At 37.3% G+C, this 22,573-nt stretch overlaps 1 protein-coding gene across 1 annotated transcript in view; it reads left to right on the top strand.

The window, feature by feature from the left end:
• Positions 1 to 6,389: 6,389 nt before the first annotated feature.
• Positions 6,390 to 22,573, top strand: part of Crispld1 (cysteine rich secretory protein LCCL domain containing 1) — a 32,854-nt gene continuing 16,670 nt past the window's right edge. The window contains exons 1-2 of the mRNA XM_031366961.1: positions 6,390 to 6,788; positions 7,613 to 7,932. Of these exons, the coding sequence (XP_031222821.1) occupies positions 7,678 to 7,932 (255 nt within the window). The 5' untranslated portion in view covers positions 6,390 to 6,788; positions 7,613 to 7,677. The remainder of the gene's footprint in view (positions 6,789 to 7,612; positions 7,933 to 22,573) is intronic.

A 22,573-nucleotide genomic window follows, 5' to 3' on the forward strand; every position in this document is an offset into this window, starting at 1 on the left:
TCCAGGGATTTCTGAGACCCATGGTCTCTGTAAATATGTAGATTCATGGGCATACACTTCCCCTACCCCCATACACTCTCACACAAATGATTTAAAAATAGCAAAAATAAATCTTATAAAAATAAGGTAAGGGCCAAGTGAGGATGACATCTGACATCAATTGCTGGTGTCTATACACAAATGCACATATGTGCATGCAAACACATATACAAGCACACTCATATACAAATACAACATATATTTCAAAGATTCCTAAATCTAGGTCCCCATGGTAATTCAATTTTATGAGTCTCTTTAAGTCTAAAAGAAATTATAGTTGTATTATTATATGCAGATTTTAGAATATAGGTAGGATATTTTTATAGTTTGATAACCATGAAGACTTTTTGGGAGAGTTGGGATTTGAGAAAAAAGGAAAGAAGAGAGATAAAAGATAACTATAGTTGTTGGTATGTATTATAGATTGGGAAGGAATTAAGCACAAATGATGCAAAGAAAGAAATACTTAGAAGCAGAAAGATACCAATATTGGTACTGAAATTAAGATCATTAAATGAAACAAGCCATATGCAGAAACAAGAATCTCCTGTCAATGATGCACTTTTTTAATAATGACATTATGGAAGTTTCAGATGTGTTTGCAAAAGCTGGTTACTTAAGCAAACAGTTCAACATTTTCTATTTGCCCATATGCTTTGCTTATTATTTATAAAATCATTGGTTACCTAATACTTTATTTTATAGTGCTTCTCCCAACTCTGTCTGCATCTTCCCCACTCCCTCTCCTCCTTGCTGTCCTCCCTCTCTTCCCACTCTCATTTTGTATATGTATTATGTGTTCATTCAGTATGTATGTGCTTATGTGCATGCATGCTGGGGGCTGATGTCATCTATCTTGCTCATTAATTCTTCACCTTAGTTTTTGAGACTTGGTCTCTCACTGAACCTGGAGCTCACTGAAATAACCAAGCTGTATGGAAAATGAGTTCCAAGGATCCTCCAGTCTGTGCCTACCCCATTCTTGTGTGGCCTATCCAGCTTTTACAAGAGCTCTGATCCAAACTCACTTCCTTGTGCTTACAGACCAAATGCGTTATCAACAAATCCATCTACCCAGTAATTATTTTTGGACAGAAAGCATTGATAAGATCTATGCTAATCTTTGGGTTTATTTTCAGGAGACTAGTTGGAGGTTATGTATTCCAAATAAAAAGATTGCTCAAATCCTCCCTATTTTCAGTGTTTTCTGTACAATTTGTCTGGTTATAATCAAATTTTCTTAATAGCTCTCCTAATATCAATTGACAAAACATTTAATCCTAGGGTACTACACACACACACACACACTCACTCACTCACATATAAATATATACACACACACATACATGCACATTCTAAATGTAAAGTGCATCTACATATCAGAGACTAGAGTTTTTTAATTTATTTTATCTGTATGTGTACACTGTAGCTGTACAGATGGCCATGAGCCATCATGTGTGTGGCTGCTGGGAATTGAACTCAGGACCTCTGCTGGCCCCACTCTCTCCAGCCCGTTCGCTCTGGCGTAATTCACTATAACTGTCTTCAGATGCACCAGAAGAGGGTGTCTGATCTCATTACGGGTGTTTGTGAACCTCCATATGGTTGCTGGGAGCCGAACTTAGGACCTTTGGAAGAGTAGTCAGTACTCTTACCCACTGAGCCATCTCGCCAGCCCAAGACTAGTTTTTTTTATTCACTTTAATTAAGCATAATTCTATAAAATTGTCATTTAAAGTGGAATATGGGCCTTTTAGTCAACTATTTCTTCATAGGCTAGCTAATGACAACTGAGTGAGCTTTTATGCCTTTTAGGTTGGAATAAAAGACTTGCTTCAGCCATTAATTCTACTGATGAAAGGGTGGAGACTTTCCCTATAACAATGCTCTTCTTTCAGCAGTTCTTCCCAGTAATCCTGGAAGACCTCTACTTCCAACACTTCTTGAATTACATCTGTAGATAGGGGGTGGCTACCCCTGAATGTGCCCTACAACTTCTTTCATTTGAAAATACATTTGCATCTCTTAACATTGTGCTTTAAGGAAGTGAAAATGTACTGCTTAAACCAGATGGATGGTTTTATGTCAATGATTGTATCTTTTTATCTCTTGGACATGCTCTAGATTAAAAATCTGCTGATGCTGTAATTATACATATAGGTTTTATGTGATATGTAGAAATATAATTCACTTATCGAGACAACATTCATAACACAAATGCAGTATCCTCCTGAAACGTGACCTTTCTACTGTTAGGGAACATTTTCTAAAGATCATTAGGAAGGCAAAATGGAAAAGAATAAATGTATTAGACATGCATTGCATTTATGTATTTAAGAGAGAGTTTATATCCATACATTTTAATTTAAAGGAATGCCTTAGGACAGTACTCTTTAACTAGAAAATACTGAAAATTGATTAATGTTGGTTTGGAGATTCTTCCTATAGTTGCTAATGTCCTGTCCAGGACGTTTTTACTTTTAAAATAATTAATCCTCTATCAGTAGCACAATTGTCTCCCACATTTTTACTTCAGTCTTAGATGTTTCGCCCTGCCCTAAGGAAATATCTTAGGTGACAATCATCTTAAGCATGATGAGGTTTGTTTATTTTGTAGATTCCAGTTTGTCTGCTATGTACATCCTGGAGCACACATACCCATAGGTTCAAATGTACTTGGTTCTTGGATAATGGTAATGTATTTAGAGGTTGTACAGCCTTTGGGACATGAGTCCTAGCTGGCATATGGAGGCCACTAGAGTTGAGCCTTAGGGCTATTGCCTGACTTTCCTTCTGGCCAGAATTCCCTGCTTCCCGAACAAGCTCTCTGCTTCTGGATCCCATCTGTGACCAGCCATCTCCTGCTTAAACTGTTCATCAGCCATACCTCCCGCAATAAAAGACTATATGCACCCTATACTGTAAACCTAAGTAAACCCTTTCTCCTCCTTGTTTCTGTATAGCATTTTGTTAAGGAAATAGGAAAAATCAACTAACAAACATACTTTCCCAAGATCATGTTTTTTATTTACGAAAGTCCCATTCATATGTGTATTTAGTATATATTGTAAGAGACAAAATGGAATCCATATACACAACTCACTCTATAAGAAATTTTACCATGGTTGGGGAGTAGGGCAAGTATGCAAGTAACTCTGACTTGAGAAAGTGGAAGAGGTCAGGGCAGTGGAAGGAGGGATGGCTAAACCATGTAACCCTGTGGCAGAGGATGGTTTGAATGAGCTCATCAGACTGAATGTTACAGATTTCCTAGGCAGACTAGAGTGGCAGGAAAGATAGAGAAGCACAAGGAAATGGCCCAGCTGTGAGCAAAGATACAAGCACAGCGTGGCCCAGCTGTGAGCAAAGATAACTTAAAAAAGAACTCCTGACAGTGATGAATGAGGAGCACACAGATTGCAAAATAACAACAAAGTGTCTCATTCAAATCTAAAATCAGGCTAATTTTTTCTAGACCCCCAAGGCACACTAAAAGAGTCAACAACTTATAATGTGATTGTGGGTCTGAATAGTTATAATCTCTACTAACCCAACCAAGCATCATAATAAAACTGGCCTAGACAGTGGATTTTATTTTTGTACCTGAGTTTTGAAATTGTGGAGCTGACTTTATACGAAGTGCCTTCACATGAGAGCACAAATCCACCCTATGTGGAACAAAGACATAATTGAAAAATGGCTTGCAGTACAGTTAAAACATAATGTAGCAGTGTTTTCTTCAAGACATGGATAGGCAAGTATTTCTCCTACAGGATCCAGGGCTGGTAAAATGTCTCAGGGATTAAGAACAGGTGCTGCTGTTGGAGAGAACCTAGGTTTGCCTCTCAACACATATGTGTGTGTGTGTGTGTGTGTGTGTGTGTGTGTGTGTGTGTATAATGCATATACACATGAACATGCAGGCACTTACAACATATGGACATCAAAGGTTTCCCTGGGTAGCAGGCATCATGTACTGTACATATACATATATATGCAGGCACTACAATTACACAGAAGAGGAAAATAAATAAATGCATCTATACTAGTTCTATTTGTTAAAGTGCTAAACACAAGAAATGTAGCATTGCAGTTCCCCAGGAGAAGAGATGTAGCAATTAGATGTGAGGTTATGGCAGTATGGAGTAACTGGCACCTCTATAACATGTACTCACTTGGAAATTCAGAGGTAGGTTAGCACACATTTTAAGGTAATTCCTTACTCTCCACATACATGGATAATTACAGCATGTGGAATAGAACACTAGCAAAAGAGACTCATCTTTGCATAAACATAGATTATAATGCTTTAGGCTATAAGTAGCTAATACTCAAGCCAAGCCAGTGTGGCTTAAACATGCATTTGTTATCTCACATAACAAGAAAATGGAGTGATTGGTCAGGAGCATGGAGGGACAGACACTATTTGTTCTTTTGTTCAACATGTAAAGAAGTCATTCCTTTAGTCTATCCCTTGTCTTTGCTCAATAGCAGTTGTATTTTTCAAATTTCACAAATTAGCACTTAGAGATAGTTTTTCTTTTGATCACTAAAGAAAATCATTGCAACCCCTTTCATCAGCTTTAAATACAGCCCTGCCTTCCTTGAATTATGAGCAAGTATTGCTTAAACTGTCTCTTACTACACTAGTCCCTGCTACAGGGATCTATTTTGAAGAATTGCTTAGAATAAGCAACAGTCACTTCCTATGGTTGCTGTAAAACCAGAGGCTACAGATTTGGATGGAATAAAGAGGTGGGAGACCCTGTGTTGGCCACATACACAACAGTATCTGCCACAATAGAATAGAAATGCTACAACCCACCATGGCTTTACAAAGGACTGCTTCAGTCATAAACCAAAATGCCACTTTGACATGCATTTTATATGGATAAGATGTGTTCTTCTGTTGACACATAGACTTTGAAATAATAAGCAAAAAACATGAACTGTATCAAAAAAGCTTATATAGTGAATTGGAAATGCAAGATTATTGAAGGATAATGCTTAATATAATGAATATTTAGATCATTCTTATATATTAAAATATGATAATTGCCTTACCAAATTTCTTATCTTCTTTATTTAAGTTCCTTTTCAAATATTTCAAATATATGCAATTACTTTTAACAGGTTTAACTCCATTCTCTCTATGACTTTCAATGACACATAAAGTGTTCAGTGTAGGCATGATCTCCATCTTTAGTAATAGTACCTGTCCTTTACCACAAACTGAACTGTTTCAGATGTAAAAGCCCTGTTTCCCAAATGCCAGGGACACGAATCATGGACTAATATTCTCAAACTACAAATCTGCATCCATTATGTGTACAACGCTGAAGACTAACAACAGCTTGTTAGTCTATACCTGAGATGGTTCGGTGTGGCCCACAACTTGCTCCCCATTCTTTGCTGTTCTAGGCAGCAAGGATTCCTGTAACCAGAGACTTTGGGGCTTGACTACCGAAGAGCAGCTGGATAATGGAAAGAGGCAGGTAATGGTTGGAACAATCTGAGAATCCCTACCACAGGATTTTCATTTGGTTTTGTAAGGCATTCTAGATACAGAAATGTGAGATGAGGATTCTCAAAGGAGCAGATGCAAAGACAGGGGGAATGTTTGTACAAACCGCCCACACTCAGTAGGGCAATACTATTTGAATTTACAATTAGTAAAATCCTACTCTAGGATGCAAAACAGGTATCTGTCCTGGGACTGAGATTTGAGATCCTGACAGCCTATCAGTGATATATTGTTTAAAGGACTCTATTTTCTCATTTTCAGAAATGCCAAATGCGGGTAATCCCTTTTCAGAAGCCAATGCGGCATGTTTCCTGACATGTCTCAATTGTCAGGCAATATCCGATTAAATTGTCTTCTGAAACTCCTTCTCCATCTGGTCCTCATTAAGCTTTAGTAGCCAAAGAAAGACTTCTTCCTTCTAGAAACTAGAAACCAATGGAGATCCATTAGAAAAAATTTTAAAAAGTATTTCTCTTTTCATGAAGTTCTGAGTGTACCTCCATGCCAACCTACCTCAAGTTCTGGGTCTAGCTCCATTACAGTCAGACTGTAAGGAATTTCAGCATCCCATCAGAGAGGAACTAGGGGGGAGGGTGTCTGATCTGAGAGAGGCGGGAGAAGTTAGGGGCTCTTTCCCCCAGGGTCCAGATCTTGCCAGCCTCCACTCACAGAGGCACAGTGCACGCCCAGGACAGCTCCTGGCTGGCTGCAAGTCCACTCCCATGGGCCTCAGGCCAGGACTATGTGGAGATGGAGGCGGGGGGTTGTGTGGGGGAGGTGGGCAAGAAGGGCTCTGGCATCACGTGCCTGCACAGGGACCTTAATAAAAGCCTGCAAACGCTGAGGAGCGGCGGAAAGCGCTTGGCCCCAGGGCTCTGCACACTGAGATGGCACCCAGCTGAAGCACGAGGTCCTCGCGGAGTTTTTCCTTTGTCCCAACCTCATCCTCCAGCTCTGGAACACAGGGGAGCCCACTCAGAGCTGCTTTCCGGGGCCACTCTGCTAACTTTGGAGCCTGTGGCCGCTGCTTCTCCCAGGTTTGCTAGGAGTCGCGAAGGTAGGCGCTCCCGTCTCCAAGGGTCAGCCAGCTCCTCACTCAGACTCCCGCGGCGCCCGGTCCTTCCCTGTAGTCGCCTCTGTGAAGGCAGAGTCAAGGCTGGGAGCAGCTGCAGAGACAAGCCATCCTGCTAGGCTCCGCTCGCTGGGGGAACATCACACTGGAGAGGTAAGGCCAATGTACAAGCTACATCCAGAGTGATCCAGCTGCCAGGTTTTCCTGATTCCCTATTTGAAAACACGATCTTGAAAAAGCTGACTCGTAGAGAAACAACGGGCCCAGACAGGGTAGATGGGTTGTAGGGCACCTTGTCCCCAGGGCGCCCTCCCTGAAGGGTTCATTGAACCGAACCGTGGGCTCCTGTTGTGTGTGAGGGACATGTTTTCCAGGAGCGTGCTTGGTAGGGTATAATTCACATGTTGGGCACAAACTTACCCGGAATATGGAAATATGATTGATTTTTCCATCTGCGCATGGGTGAAAAAAAATAAAAGTTGCAGCAGGGACCTGAGCCATTTATTTGCAGTGAATCACGGGGCCCTTTCCAGGTACCCGGGAACACAGGCATGAGTAGTGAATAAATAGCTATGAACCAGAGAGAAAATACTGGGATTTTGTGCCTTTAAAAATAAAATAAAACGAAGCAAAGAAAAAAAAAAAGAAAAGAAAAGAAAGAAAAAAAAAACCTTTAAAGTTTCTGTAGAAAATAAAGCCTCCAGACAAAAATAATAGTACTTATTGCAAGGTATGTCATTTAAAACCTTGTAATTCAGAAATTATTCTCTAGCCGTGAGCTTCTTCGGCTACTTTTGCCCTCGACATTTGGCTTCGTGGGTAGCTTGGAAAAATATTTTGCGTCAACAGTGCATTCTAAAAGTTCTTTATGGAAAAATGGAGGTGATAAAAAACATATTTTCAAAATCGGAGTGCTTATGTATTGGGGTTTGCTATCATACAATAGTTTCATCTGAATCATGTGACATGTCTTATAGCCAAAAGGAGTGGAAGAGCCTGTCTTGGAGATTTTCCCAGGGAAACCCAGAGGCCATTCATTACGATGTGTAAGGCACGGGAGTGGCTCAGAGTGACCGCACTGCTATTCATGGCTAGAGCAGTTCCAGCTATGGTGGTTCCTAATGCCACTTTGCTGGAGAAACTTTTGGAAAAGTACATGGATGAAGATGGTGAATGGTGGACAGCTAAGCAAAGAGGGAAAAGAGCCATCGCAGACAATGATATGCAAAGCATCTTGGATCTCCATAATAAACTGAGAAGTCAGGTGTATCCAACAGCTTCTAATATGGAGTATATGGTAAGACATTGTTCACATGGTATATATCAAAGAAATGTTCTTGGTGCATAGAGCAGCATAGTTAAATTCATTCATGCTGTTCTTTAATCTTTTCCCACTATTCTGCTTTAATTTTAAAAATTTTCTTCAAGCATATCTTTATCTTCACACTTTTCTGTTCATGTTTCTGTTGTTAAGAGCTCTTTCGATTTCAGTGTAAACTTAAGTACCTTCGGATCCATTGTTCCTAAGTATTCTAAACTCTGCTCTGAAGGAAGGTCACCCCATTCCTAAATAGTTCCTGTATCAACTTTAAATGTCTCTTTTTACATTTAATTCTTTTGTGTAGAGGGGGTCACATGCCATGATGAATCAGAGGCCGATTTTCAGCAGTCAGTTCTCTCATTCAGAACATGAGCTCAGGTCATCAAACCTTGATCATCAAGCTTGGCCTTTATTGGCTGAGCCATCTGGTCAGCTCCCATATTGAGTTTCAATCTACTTAGTAGAAAGATTATGCTCTAGGGCCCCTTAGGACCTTCCAGTAAATAGCGAATCTACACAACTCAGACTGAGACTTAGTGAAGAGTTCTGAATTGTTGGCACACATGTATGTCCCCAAGGAGACCTTTGTTTCTTGTAAATATGAAAATCACTTTATACTTGTTTTATATTTAACTGCGTTAGCAAATTTATTGTTTGTACGCTTCAAAGTGTAAATATAACAATCATTTTGTCCTAATTACCTCATATAAATCAACAGGTTTGGGACACAAAATTAGTTCTTTAAAGTTATTTGCATACCTTATATATTTAGATAAGCTTTCAAACTGTATTTTATTACTCCTGTGAACTCAGAATGTACTGTTCTAGCAAAACCAGCTAGTCAATACTTCAGTGATAGCAAAGTTTATTTAATGAGCACATTCAAGGGCATACTTTAGGCAGGTTGTGTGATGTAGGTAGTTGTAGTGCATTGCTGTTGTCCCTTTTCATCATATATTTTCATTAGTTCTGCTAGTTATTCCTTTAGATAAATCAATAGAAACATGGCTGTTCTAACTTTCCATTGCCATTTAAAAAATAGTTCAATACATTATTTTAACTTTTATTTGAAAATTGTTTTATGCTAAAGAAAGATTGCATTCAAGGCACATCACCAGAAACTGGGATTTTGGGGCCCATGTAGAAGTCCTGGTCACTTCCCTCATTGGCTGAGTGAATGGCCACTTACTAAATTTTCTCTGTTTCATGCTCTTCAAGGTTATCTCTGCCAAGAAAGGCTGTGATGATTATTGAAATAGCCTGAGGTTTAATTCTCTATGATAAATATTACAAGGTGACAATATATCATGAAGAAATGTGTAATGACTTTTTAGGCTCCCTAGTGCTATTTATACTTGGTAGCTAAAGAGATTATCCACTTCTCTATTGAATACAAAATAAATATGTTTCTTTTGGAGTGCTTAAGGGGAAAAACTCTCTAAGTTCCTTCAGTAGTGAGCCTTCAATAATAACAAATTATGGATCCTCTCTAAGCTGACCACTCTAAGTTTACTTAATGATGGTAGGAGTTAAATAGCTTCATGTTTGCATGTGTGCTTGTGTGTATGTGGTGTATGTATATGTAAATGTTCATATGTGTGTGCACATGTAGGTACATGCATGTGGAGGTCACCAGTTGAAAATACTGTCTTCCTCTATTGCAACCTTATTTTTGATATAGGGTCTCTTATTGAACTTGAGATTCCCTGAACCAGCAAGACTAGTTGGCCAATGAGAGCCATAGTTCCTCTTGTCTATGCTTCTTCAGTGTTAGCTTTATCAATTTATACTACCTTGCCTGACATAGGAGAGTGCCTTACTTATGAGAGGGCTAAGGATTTAAAATTAGGTCCTAATGTTTATATGGTAAGTACTTTGTGAATTGAACCATTTCCCCAGCACCTCCACTGGATTTTTATTTAAAATAAAGAAGAACTTAGGATCTCAATCCTACATAAGGGATTGTGATGGTCTCTGTGTGTGATTTAATATTAAAATCATGAAAAATAAGTTTCATGATTCTCATGTCTACTTGCAAAAACAGACAAACCAATAATAACTGCCTAGTATAATGCCTAGTTTGGGATGTTTGATTTTCATTTTGATTCGTTGGTTTCTTTCTATCCTTGAAATTTAGATTCAGAAACCAGCTAGGGTTTATGTTGTGTTGCCCTTTAGTATTATTAACACTGGAACTGTGTGCTGCCTTTAACCAGACTGCAGCTCTCTATGCCCCACTGCAGTAGGAGGAGACATTAATTTCAGAATACATGATGAAGGGGTATTTAAATATAATTATTGGGACTATTATTGATTTTATGACTTTCATAAGACTGAAAGACTGATAGTGATCAGTCTTTTAGAATATAGTTAGCTCAATTATTTAAAATGCTTTAATATTAAGGAATAAAGTTTAAATCTCAAAGTTGGCCAAAGAGCCATTTTCTGTATCCTTTTGTAGTCTATATGCATTTTCAGATTAATTGTTGAAACAGCCAATGTGCATATTTGTAATTGGTACTTATTATATTCTGACAACAGCCAAGCCACACACTGACTTATTAATCTTATATCTCCATTCCTACCCTTATCATCACTTAATGTGCAGAGTTGAATATTACTATTGAAAGCCAGACCTTTTCTAAAAGAGCTTATAGTTTGATTGAGGAAAAGAATAGATATACTTAAAATCTTCATATACATGGGGCACAAAATTCTTTGATCTTAGGGTATTGAAATGCTCCTTCTTGTGAGAGCTCTTCCATACTACCTGTGACGTGTGTCCTGTTTCATAAAGGTGATTAGCATCATTAAAGAGGTTGTGGGTAAGAGGTGGAAAAGCAGACAAGTGTAGATGCCAGGCACAGTCAGCTTGTTTTGGGAGAATCAGGCTAGGTAGGTACAAACCCAGAGGTGAGGAGGAATCTGGAAACACAGACATGATGATGGAAACTGGAAACCCCAAGGAGAGTTTGATTGAGGGTTACTTAAGAAGTGAGCTTTGGGCATCAAATGAAGGGACAAGAGATTACCACCTATAAACACTGGCTTTGGATGTGTAGAACAACAGGATCACATCTTGTCCCTGTTGTTTATTAGAATGTGAACTCTGATAGTCTGCTCCCGTTCTGGGTCCAGGCTATTCAGTGGTAAAACTGGTGGAAAAAGACAAACTGAGAGGTGGCACTGAAGAGACTCTGCTTAACTAATGTGCTTTCTTGGAGCCTGCCTTCCTGTAGATTTACGACTAAAGTATTGTGTGATCATTTATATCCTTCTTTTTTTCAACACTGAAAAATATTTTCTTTGGTTTTGCTTTATCAATTGAATTGCTTTTTCAATTGAAATTCCCCATGGCTCTGTCTTCCATACTTCTGTCTGGCAATGCTCTCTGAACTACCTTCATGTATGTTCTAGTATGCATGGTGTGGTCTCCATGTAGACTCATTCTACAATAACTTCAAAAGAAAGCCAAGGGCCGTATAATGTCTGTTCAGTCCTCTCCAAGAAACAGACAAATAACTGTATACAGGTCCACAAATCTATTTCTGCACCACACACATGAATGTGCATCTGCTAATCCAGTTCTAGCATCCACCTCACAAATGTCTTTGAGCCCCACCTCTTCTATATTGTTCAAACCTTTGTTTCTAGACTCAAATCTTCATTGGCATAACATCGTCCCATTTAGCAGAGTGCACTAATTCATTCCTGTTTTACAGCCTATTGTATCTGCTTCACATCTAGTAAAGTTGACCTTTCCTTCAGTTTGTCTGTGTGGGTCACTCAGTTGAACAAAATTTCTATTAACTTTTCCCTGGTTAAGAAGTTTAAGGCTCTATAATTAACTCAGGTAAGGAAGCACCTGTAGTCTGCACCATGAACCTCAACTACCTGTGTTCATACTGACACATTTGCTGTTCTGAATGAAAGACACACTTTTGTAGCTTCTTCATCCATTTGGTATCTTCCACGTTTACATGCCTGTGTTCCACCTCTTCTTATCAGACTCCTGTGTATCCCTCAAAACTGAACTCAGATGTCATCCTTCTTCAAAAGAATTTTCTAGTGGGCCCATTCATCTTCCCCATTCTAAAATACCTTGTTGTACCCTATTTATAATACTTAAGTTTCAGTGAAATATATGCATGTCTTATTTCTTTTCTAGACTTTGAATTCAATTCTAAAATGTACGTGTTAAATGAAGGCATAAGATAAATAATAAGTAAGATAATATCTGAGACATGTGGAGAATAGGCATAAAAGAGAAACTAAAGTAATAAACAGGATAGCTTAATTTCTCAATAGTGTTTTAGTTTTTCTTTAATAGTATTGCTTAGACAATGCTTGCATCTGATGTTCCTATTCTCTTCACTAGGTTTTCCATATCCAGGATTCCCTCAGTTCGCATTTGTTCCTTCTATTTCTACTTTCAGGTCTTGAACAGTTTTATTTATTTCCTTGACCTGTTTAGTTGTATTTTCCTGTATACCTTTCAGGGACATGTTTCCTCTTTAAAGACCTCTGTCTGTTTCACTGTATTTTCCTCTGTTTCTTTAAGGAATTTATTAATTTCCTCCTTCAAGGTCTCTATCATCTTTTTTATTGGATATTTTATTTATTTACATTTCAAGTGTAACCCACTTTTCCAGTTTCCCCTTTGCAAACCCCCTATCCCATTCGCCCTTCTCTTGCTTCTATAAGGGTGATCCCCCACTACCTACCCACTCCTGTCTCCCTGGCCTAGCATTCCTCGACACTGGGGCATCAAGCCTTCACAAGACCAAGGGCTTCCCCTCCCATTTATGCCAGATAAGGCCTCTTCAGCTCAAGACAATCTCAGGTGTAGAAGACACATTTGAAGAAATTGATATATCAGTGAAGTGTAAAACATCCCTGACACAAACCATCCAGGAAATCTGGGATATCATGAAAAGACCTAACCTAAGAACAATAGAAATAGAAGAAGGCAATGTGTTCCTGCTCCAAGGGCCAGAAAATATTTTCAGCAAAATCATAGAGGAAACCTTTCCCAACCTAAAGCAAAAAATGTCTATAAACATAAAAAAATTGGTTAGAAACAATAAAGCTATGTTTTTAACAGTAATTTTAGTTACAAAACCTAAAATTCATTGGACTTATATTTTTGTAAAAATATCTTCAGTTTAAAATTAATGTATTTTTGTCTTTGGAAGTTTTTGCCACTACTATAGCAATACTGGAAAAGAAATAACACAGACATTTAACTTCTGTTTATTAACACTGTTTAATAACTAAAGTTTGTATTCATGGAGTAACTTGCTGGAGTTCAGGAGGTGAAATAGAAACTGGCTATCTAGGCTTATAGAGAGAAAGGGTGTGAAGAGTCTAGGCTTATAGAGAGAAAGGGTATGAAGAGTCTAGGCTTATAGAGAGAAAGGGTGTGAAGAGCTGGGGATTGTGCTGGGATTTGTCCCTCCATTCAGCAGATCTTGGGAGGTTCCTTGCGAGGCACTATATAGGGCTCAGCAGCAAATGCAAGCTTCCCCTTCCTGACTCTCTAGACTCAATATGTTGCTCTGTGTGGCTGAGAGAGTGAGCCTGGGAAGTAGTAGAGAAAATGAAGACAGAGGGAAATTGAGAGGGACAATATAGGTCCCTTTAGTCAATATATATATATATATATATATATATATATATATATATATATATATATATATGTATGTATGTATATATGCATTTGAATAGAGGAGAGCCTGATTTTAGGATTTCTTCAGGCATCACTGATTTAGGCTTTAAGTGGTTGGAATGCAACTGTCTACAATAATACAATGGTGGTGTAGCAGTTGTCAAGTTGATAGTGACCAGGAGTGGGTGGCAGTGTGAAGGTTGTGATAAGTGATGGCCATATAAATATTACCTCCTTATAGTTCATGCATTCTGAAAAATTCAAAGAAGCCTTTTTAAAGATACATAAGAATTGACCTGGCTAGGAAGCAACCAGGAGATAGAATTATTTTCCTCATGAAATGCCGGTCTATCCAAGTCATGATACAGAATTTTGAAGATTAGTGGCAGTTTCCACTTTGGGTTACATATGAATGGAAAACATTATGCATCCTACAAAATTAGAAGGACTTTTCGAATGTTGTGAAAATTGTAGAATGCTGATTATATGGCATTCAATATAATCCCAGGAGATTAAAGGAGGCAAAATCTACACTCTACCCCTTCCTTTCCCAGACAGAGTTGCTAGATGTTTCCTACCTGCTCTGACCTCTTCTCCCCTACCCAAAATTTGTTTCATATTTCTTTTATGAGGAAATTTCCTCTATTAGAAAGATGGAAACTGTAATAGGATATGCACAACAACACAGGGACCAATTTCTTCCCAGGTCATCACTATGCTATCATAGGTGGATCATTTAAGCTCATTTTTGAAGTCGTATTGTTATGCTTTGCATGTGGCAAGTGACTATGTGTTCTTGGGGAACTTCTTTTCTTAGGAAAAAAACTAGAGCTCGGTGCTGGATATTGTGTCGATATCCACATGAATTTATTAAACTGTGGCTAGACAAGCAGCAGTAGGATTCATGGTATCTAGTCTGTAGCATAAAGCTACGGTTCATGAGCATTCAGACAGTAAAGTCAGGAGGAGAGTAAAAATCTCTATAGAGACATTTAAGACATGAGCTCTTGTTGGGCTGTTGGGAAGTGGTAGAGCATGACTTTAATCACAGCACTTAGATCTCTGTGAATTTCAGGCCAGTCTAGTCTATAGCATGAGTTCCAGGAAAGCCAGGGCTACACAGAGAAACCCTGTCTCAAAACAAACAAACAAACAAACAAGCAAACAAACAAACAAACAAAAAACCAAAGCCAAGCAAATCAACAACAACCAATGGATGAGCTCTTGATACTATTTGAAGACTAGAGGTATGGATAGAGAGAAGGAACTACAAAGGAAATGGAGGATTAGGAAGTGGGATGTGAGGGGTGACAATGGGGTTGGACTGAATACAAAATGGAGGAAAGCTAAAAGGAAAGTAGCTCTTGCAAATGCTTCTTTAAAATCTCAGAGCAAAAGAGATCAAGGGTATGTTATGATACATGCCTGTGTGGGAACTGCTGAATGATGAGATGGCTCAAGGCTGGTCCAATAAAGATTGGGTAGGAGAACTTAGCATGTTTTTGTTTCATTCTCTTTCTAGATCAGTATCATTTTATATAGCCTGGTAGTAGTCACAGTGCTAATTCTTTTCAAGCCAAAAATTTTCATCTTCAATTACAGACCACATTACAAATTTAGTGACATTTATAAGAAAATGCAATTTCTTTGCATATTTAGTTGTTTATATTGTGTACCTTCATGAGAAATTGAAAATATCCATTTGTATAATATAATCACAGTTAAGGACAATGGTACTTAATTAAAGACTATCCTCTCTTTATTGTTTTGCAAATTTTGTTTCTTCACACATCTCTCTTGGGAATGTATATAATGAAAACATTCCACAGGATTTCATTGGTACAGATATTTTATCAAGTTTAAGTCAGGAGTTCTCAACTAATGTGACCCTTTAACCCAGTTCCTCATGCTGTGGTTATCCTCAGCCATAAAATTACCCTGTTGATATATCATAGCTGTAATTTCTCTACTGTTATGAATCATAATATAGATATCTGAGTCTTAGCAGATAAAAATGAAGTGGGTCTAATGAGGGAACATTGTGAAACAGTGTCTGTGGCTCTTCTATGCAAGGGATCCTGGTGGAATTGAGTGCAAGTAGGATTTCCATTACTATAAGCTCTTGTTTCACAGTGCTCAGGGTTCAGAAGTCAGAGGACACCTGGGACAAGTAGGTGGCTTGGAACAGAGGATATGTATATACATACATACACACATACACACACACACACACACAGAGACATAAATATGCACATATTCTCTGACTACCAGTGTCTCCTACCAATTAGATATAGCTAGAATCCAAGAGACAAATGAGCTAAGGTAACAGCTTAGTATGAGTTGAGCCATTTGAGCACAGAATATATCAACAGGATCTGAGATGGCAATGCAGAGATAAATGAGGAATGTTTGCCAAATTTTCATCAGATGATCAAACAGAAATATTTGGAAGCCATTATATAAATACCACATATATATATATATGTATATATATATACACACATATATATGTGTGTGTGTATGTATGTGTATGTATATATGTACTCATACATATAAATCATAGTCCTTGTTTAGTATCATCATTTACATTTTAACTGTTTAAGGAAAATTATTCCTCAGTAGTTTTCAAAAGTCTCATAGAAAATATTTTGCTTATCAAACTGATTTAATTCTTCTAGCAAATAAAGGAAACTGGGAGTGTAGAATTTATGTATCTCTCACTGGCTGGAAAGATGCAACTTTTTCACCTTTATGGAATAGTTATTAATACAGACAGCATAGAATATAAATATATGCAATGTAAATATGTAAATAGCAGTGTAGAGAATCAGAGAGTACAATGTCACAGTTGTATTGAAAGCATGTAGATTCTCATTTGTGTTTCTAATTTGTCTTAGTTTTAAGTGAAAGTTTTGGGGTAAATTGTGGTCTCAGTTTCTTTGTTTACATGAGATTTTTTAAAACTAGTTAATCAAAGGAGGAGTTTTTCTTTTTTAGTCTTTTAACGAAATAATTGAGGCAGTTTCACGCACAGTAAATAGAAACAATTTCCTTTACCTTTAAAAACCTAAGTTATTGCTATTTGTTACAGGTTGATTGTGAAATGCCACCGAAATCTCATCTGTTTTAACATTTGCCATCAGTTAATGGTGCTCTTCTGGGAGGTTAGAAGAGCTTTGTCACATGGAGTCCAGCTGACAGAGGGGCCATTAAGGGACTTGATGGCCATGCCCACTTCAGGTTCCCATCTGGGTCACTCTTTTCTAGTTGCTGCCATGTAACAAGCTACTGCTTTCTGGTCACTCTACCACAGGCCAGCTGCTCTGCCATACTTTCCCAGGTATGGTGGACTATAATTCTCAGAAACCTGATCCAAAACAAATCTGCCCTTTTTGACATTGTTTTTGACAAGTTCTTTGGTCCCAGTAATGAGCAAAATAACTAATGCAATATGTAAATAGATACTGTTATTTATTGTGAGAATTTTTTGCATCATGCATTTTTCTATATTTGACTTTCTAAAACTTGTTGGGATACAAATATAACTAATGAAATTTATTTCTAAAATTTATTGGGTGATAAATATACCTAATGAAGAAATTTATTGTCACAAATTGATCCCATATCCACTGTTCAAGACGTAAAGTTATATTGTTATTTTTTGTCTATGTTTATTTTGCGTGTGTAACATTTGTGATTGTATACACATGTGTGTATGTGTCTGTGTGTGTGTGTGTGTGTTTGTGTATGACTGTGTGTGCATGTAAAGGCTGGCAGTCAACACTGAGTGTGTTTATCACTAAGCATCTTATTTTTGAGACAAAGTATCAGTGTCCATTGAACTCACAGTTTTAACTAGAATGGCTGGCCAAGCTATATCCCCAGTCCATACTACTCCCACCTTAATAAAACATCAATACGAATAATGTAAGCAGTGTAGTCTTTGATTTACCAGAAAGTCTATTAAAAGGTAATAGCACTCACAAAAAGAATTCAAATTTGCAGAGCTTTATTTTTGCATAACACAGGCACATTATGGTTATTCTATCACTTGCACCTAAGTACCCGAGTGTGTTATTTCCTACTGTTGGGGATCTGGTGAGATGTGAAGCAGAGAACAAGAACACTTGAACAATCATATCTCCTCTGAGGCAAATTATATATTAGGAGTCACAGAACTCTCACAAGACATACACAATAGGGTTCTGCGTTTAAAGTTCTCATTTGGGAATTGAGATTCAGAAAAATGTAGACAAAGCAAGAATAAAATATAACAACTAGTAAATTATGCCTTTAAACAGAGTGAGAAGGTGGTACGGAAAAGAGTATTGGAGTGAATAGTCCTTTGAAGAATCTCTGAGTAATTTAGAAGAAAGAAGAACAAACAATCTTGTTGGAAAGAGACTAATAAATTTAGCATCCAAGAAAGATGACTGTACAAATGTGGACCTTGCTGTTCTGTGTTCTTATCGGTCTTGGCTCCAGGTGTTGGACATGCCATAACTTGCTACAACTGAGTCAAAATTTGCATTTTGATAAGAAGTCCTTCAAAGTGTTGTAGTGGAAGCTGTAGAGGGCCAGCAAGGAGGAAGGTTTAGCTATAAAGACCTTTACAGTTGCAAGAGATGAATAAGTACAAGTTTTATAGACAAATAGAGGCATGTTATCAAATTAGTGTCTGCTCTAGTCCCCAAGGACAAGCTCATTAAAGTTTATGATGTTGAAATAGTATTCCTGGAAAAGCAAACTATTGATACTGTCTTTTGAGTTTATCTGGATATTAAATTTCCATTTCAGAAATTAATAAAATTGTTACTTGGCATTGTTGTAAATAGCTAAGTTACTGCTTTCTGCATGATTGTGGAGGCTTCATTTGAAAGAAGATTTTAAAAGAAGCCCAACTCACACCTCTGTGGTTTCTAGGAAACCTTAATAAATATCTGTTGCCTCAGGGTAATGCTGCTTCCTCTGCAGCCTCTGAGCATTCTGAATGTTCCCTCCCACTACAGAGTTCTTCAGAACAAGTGAGGCAGAGTAGTTATAACCTGAAGTCATCCCCACATTGGAAGGAATGCATTACAGCCCTTTCACATAGGTGGGTGTGTGTTTTATATGTAGTTCAGAAATAACCATGTTTTCTTTCTGACATACCTCACATACCGATTTTATGAAGAAATGGTAATTTTAGTGTAGGATGACATCAAATTAGTGCTGGGTGAATAGTTCAGAGGAATAAAAAAGCCTCTTAAGCCATCTTGATTTGATTTACAAACCAAAAACCAAATAGAAATCTGTAAGAGTTCAATCTCCATTTAAATAGTATGAGTTATTGGCAGTCTAAAGTCAGAAATTTCCCATATACTCAAATACATGTGTACTAAAAACTATATATTCATGTGCCATGCTGTCATTAGGCTTTAGTAATAATTCTTCCAGGACATGTATATTTTTACTACATTATTCAGGAGACTTTTAAAAATTTTACATTGTTGGTCTCCAACTAGACACTTAGGCATAATGAAATTTGGTAAATGATCACTTTAAAATTATTAATTAATATTTATTGAATATGAATTTAAAATTAAACTTACATGATTTTCTGCTGTAGTCCTTATAAATATATTTACTATAAATGATAAATTATAGATTCTGTTGACTTTCTTCTCTTGTTTTCAATGTGTTAGGCAAAAAATAGTTGTTGTTTTTTTAAAAAATTCTTTCTTTTTTGAGATTCTAATATAATTAGATTATTTCACCCTTCACTTCCCTATCTCCAAGTGCTCTTGCATGCCCCTCCTTGCTCCTTTTCAAATTCATACCTCTGTTTTCATTAATTATTGTTACATTATATCTGTATATCTGTACATACATGCGCATGAATGAATACATTTTACTCCTTAGGAGATCTTTCTGACTTACCTTGTATTTTATCTGACACATTTTATAGTTAGGGAAGGTTAGCAAAACAGGTTTGAGCATGCTTTAAATTTTATTTCACTTTCTGTACAACAGATATAAACACTGTTTTGGAAAACACAAAGTTGTGAGTTTAGAAGCAGTTGTATATCCTCAAAAGCTCCAGTTTCTATGGGAAACTTTACAGGCCAAAGTACATAGTGCAAGTACAAAGCAAGAAGAAACTGGCCTTCAGTCGAGTCTGCAGGTCTTTTCCATAGGCACATCTGGGTGGTCCCTGGGAGCTGGTGGTGGGGGTGAGGCTTTTGTTTATTGCTGGACCTGGGCCACCATCACCTGAGGTCTGTACTCTTCCAGTTTCAAGCTTGAACCAAGAAATCTCACAGCTGCTAATCCCTCTGTGTGGTCTTTCCACAGTGTCTTTCCAGCCAATATTCCCCTGTGGTTGGCTGTATAATGTGTTGGCTCAAGTTCATCAAGATATATCTGAAAAGAGAACCAAATAGAAGCTCTGTTTCATAACCTAGCCCCCAAATTCTCAGAGCCTCATTGCATTTTTTAGCAGTAAGTCACCGCAGTTCTAATTGAAAGGGAGGAATAAGAAATTTGCAACATTTTGTGTAAGATGAATATTTTCAAATCAACACAATAGTCTTCAGGTATTTTGATTTTTAGCCATATAAGCTCTATTTGTGGTTTTCTTCTTGTTTCTGGGTGTTCCTTAGCATGAGGTTGGCCTACTGGCCATAAGTATGGATTAGTGTGGTTTTGCAATGTGGCCTTAAGCACTGTGGGAAAGGCTGCAATCTTGTGTTTCGAGATGGACAACACACCTTTTTTTGTTGTTTCTTAAGGATGCTGTGCTTTCCAGGTGACTACCTGGAAACCTGATTACTTTTCCAATTTTCTAGATTCAAAGGGAATACAACATTTTGCTCATCCTCTGTAATTTCATTCAAGTTCATATTTCTTGCATAAATTTTTGTTGAAGAGGTAACAGCAGTCACTTGAATGATATTTTGTGTAATAAATTAAATGTGAAATTTAACCTAAATAAATAATTAAATTAATGAACAACACACACACACATATATATATATATATATATATATATATATATCAGCAAATAAAGTTCTTACCTGATTAATATTTATTGCTAGCCTACACTTATGGTGTCTATAGTAATTGGAAATATTTGCTATTAATCCAAAATAAAATAAAGTTTTTAGTTATAATTGGCTATTGTATACCACTTGTTAATTTTTAGCTGAATGTAGAGATGTTTTAGTACTTTGATAAATAATAAAGGTATACTATAACAAGAATAGAGAAACAATATAAACTTGTAATTTTTATAATGAAAACATTTTCCATATTTTATATTCACAACTGAAAGGGAAGAAATTCTCATTATGAAAAATTACATGAATGAGCAAGAAATAATTCCATACCTATATTTGTTTGTAAATATATGTGCATGTATATGTGTATATATGAGGGTGTGTGCATGGAGTTACATGTGGACATGCACCTGTGTGTGCATGCAAGCACATCTGCATGTAAGTGTGTGTAATTGTGTGTATGTGTGTGTGTGTGTGAGTGTGTGCGTGTGTGTGTGAGTGTGTGTGTATGTAGGAAGCCTGAGGCTCCTTCATGAGATCTTTCAGCTTGTGGTAATATTAGGAATCTTTCAATTTCTAAAATCAAGGAGAGAAAACCTGTTTGCTTGGATCCCACTCTTACCTTCCTTGCTACTCCACCATCTCAGCCATAAACTATATGGAAGGTCAATATCCGGGACTTTGCTTTTCACTTGCTTTCTAACCTCTATGGCCTATTTCTCCATCACTGTCCTAAAATTGCTCTTACTCATCCATTATCACTCAGCTAGCTTCCTATCTTGCTGTCTTCATTTCATTGCCCATCTCCTCCCGGAACCTCTTTGCTCTCACTATAGTTGAATTTGGCATTAGTTTGCCTTTAGCCTTTATGATGTACATTTCTTGGCTTAAAAAGAATGCTATCTCATTGTTTTTCTTCCTTCCAATTTTAATAATGCTAGATTTCTCTTTCATTACTCTCACTATTCTATATCATTTTTCTGAACTTATCTCTACATAGTTAATCAAAATTTTATATCTTTAGAACATATTTTTATTTAGCACTGCTTTGGCATGCTCTTACAGTCTATTGGCATGCCAATCACTATCCTCTCGGTATGCACATTGCAACCTTCTGCAATTCCACTAAAAAAATACACAGACACATGCTTGTTATTTCTCTCACCCCCTTGTGGCAACTGTATCACCCCATCATTTCTTCTTTTGGACTGCTTAAATTAATTCACCCGTAAGTATTTACATATCTACGTATTATTTTGTCCTGTGTGCTCTTCTACAGCTCCACCCCTTAAACTGTTCAAATGTTCCAATCCTGGGACTGTTTTCCCATCCTCTTACCATGTGGAGTCCTGTTCTGAAAGTGACAATGTACTCATTTGTATATGGTTTTGTCATTTTAATATTATGTCTCATGCACAGCCCATATTTTGAATTGGTAAAAACTTGAATACTAACTTCATAACTTGTAAATTTTCATTAAGTTATCAATTTATATTTTGATATTTTGTAAATTAGTTTTAAATGAGCCAGACATCCTCACTGAATTTTGTAAATAAGAATAGTCTATACTTTATTGTAGTCAGGATCAATATTTATTCATATATCCAACATGTTCTTATTTGTTATTGTATCCATATAATGAACAAAGAAAGTAGGGCGAAGGTATAAGCAGGAGTAAAACAACTACCTCCAGTCAACCCACACTCTTTTGGGAGAGGTAGCTATGGAAATAAACATTGCCATGCTTGGTAATAGTGCCAAACAAAGAACGCAATAAAGTTCTGAGAGCATCATGAAGGGTAGAGCTTACTTCTGAAGGAGTTGGAGAGGAAACATAGAGACCATTTTAGATAATGTAGGATAGAAAGCCAACGATAGAGTCCTGGCTGGCAAATCACCAAAGGATGCTTAG

Source organism: Mastomys coucha, unplaced genomic scaffold, assembly GCF_008632895.1.
Source record: "Mastomys coucha isolate ucsf_1 unplaced genomic scaffold, UCSF_Mcou_1 pScaffold14, whole genome shotgun sequence".
Lineage (NCBI taxonomy): Eukaryota > Metazoa > Chordata > Mammalia > Rodentia > Muridae > Mastomys > Mastomys coucha.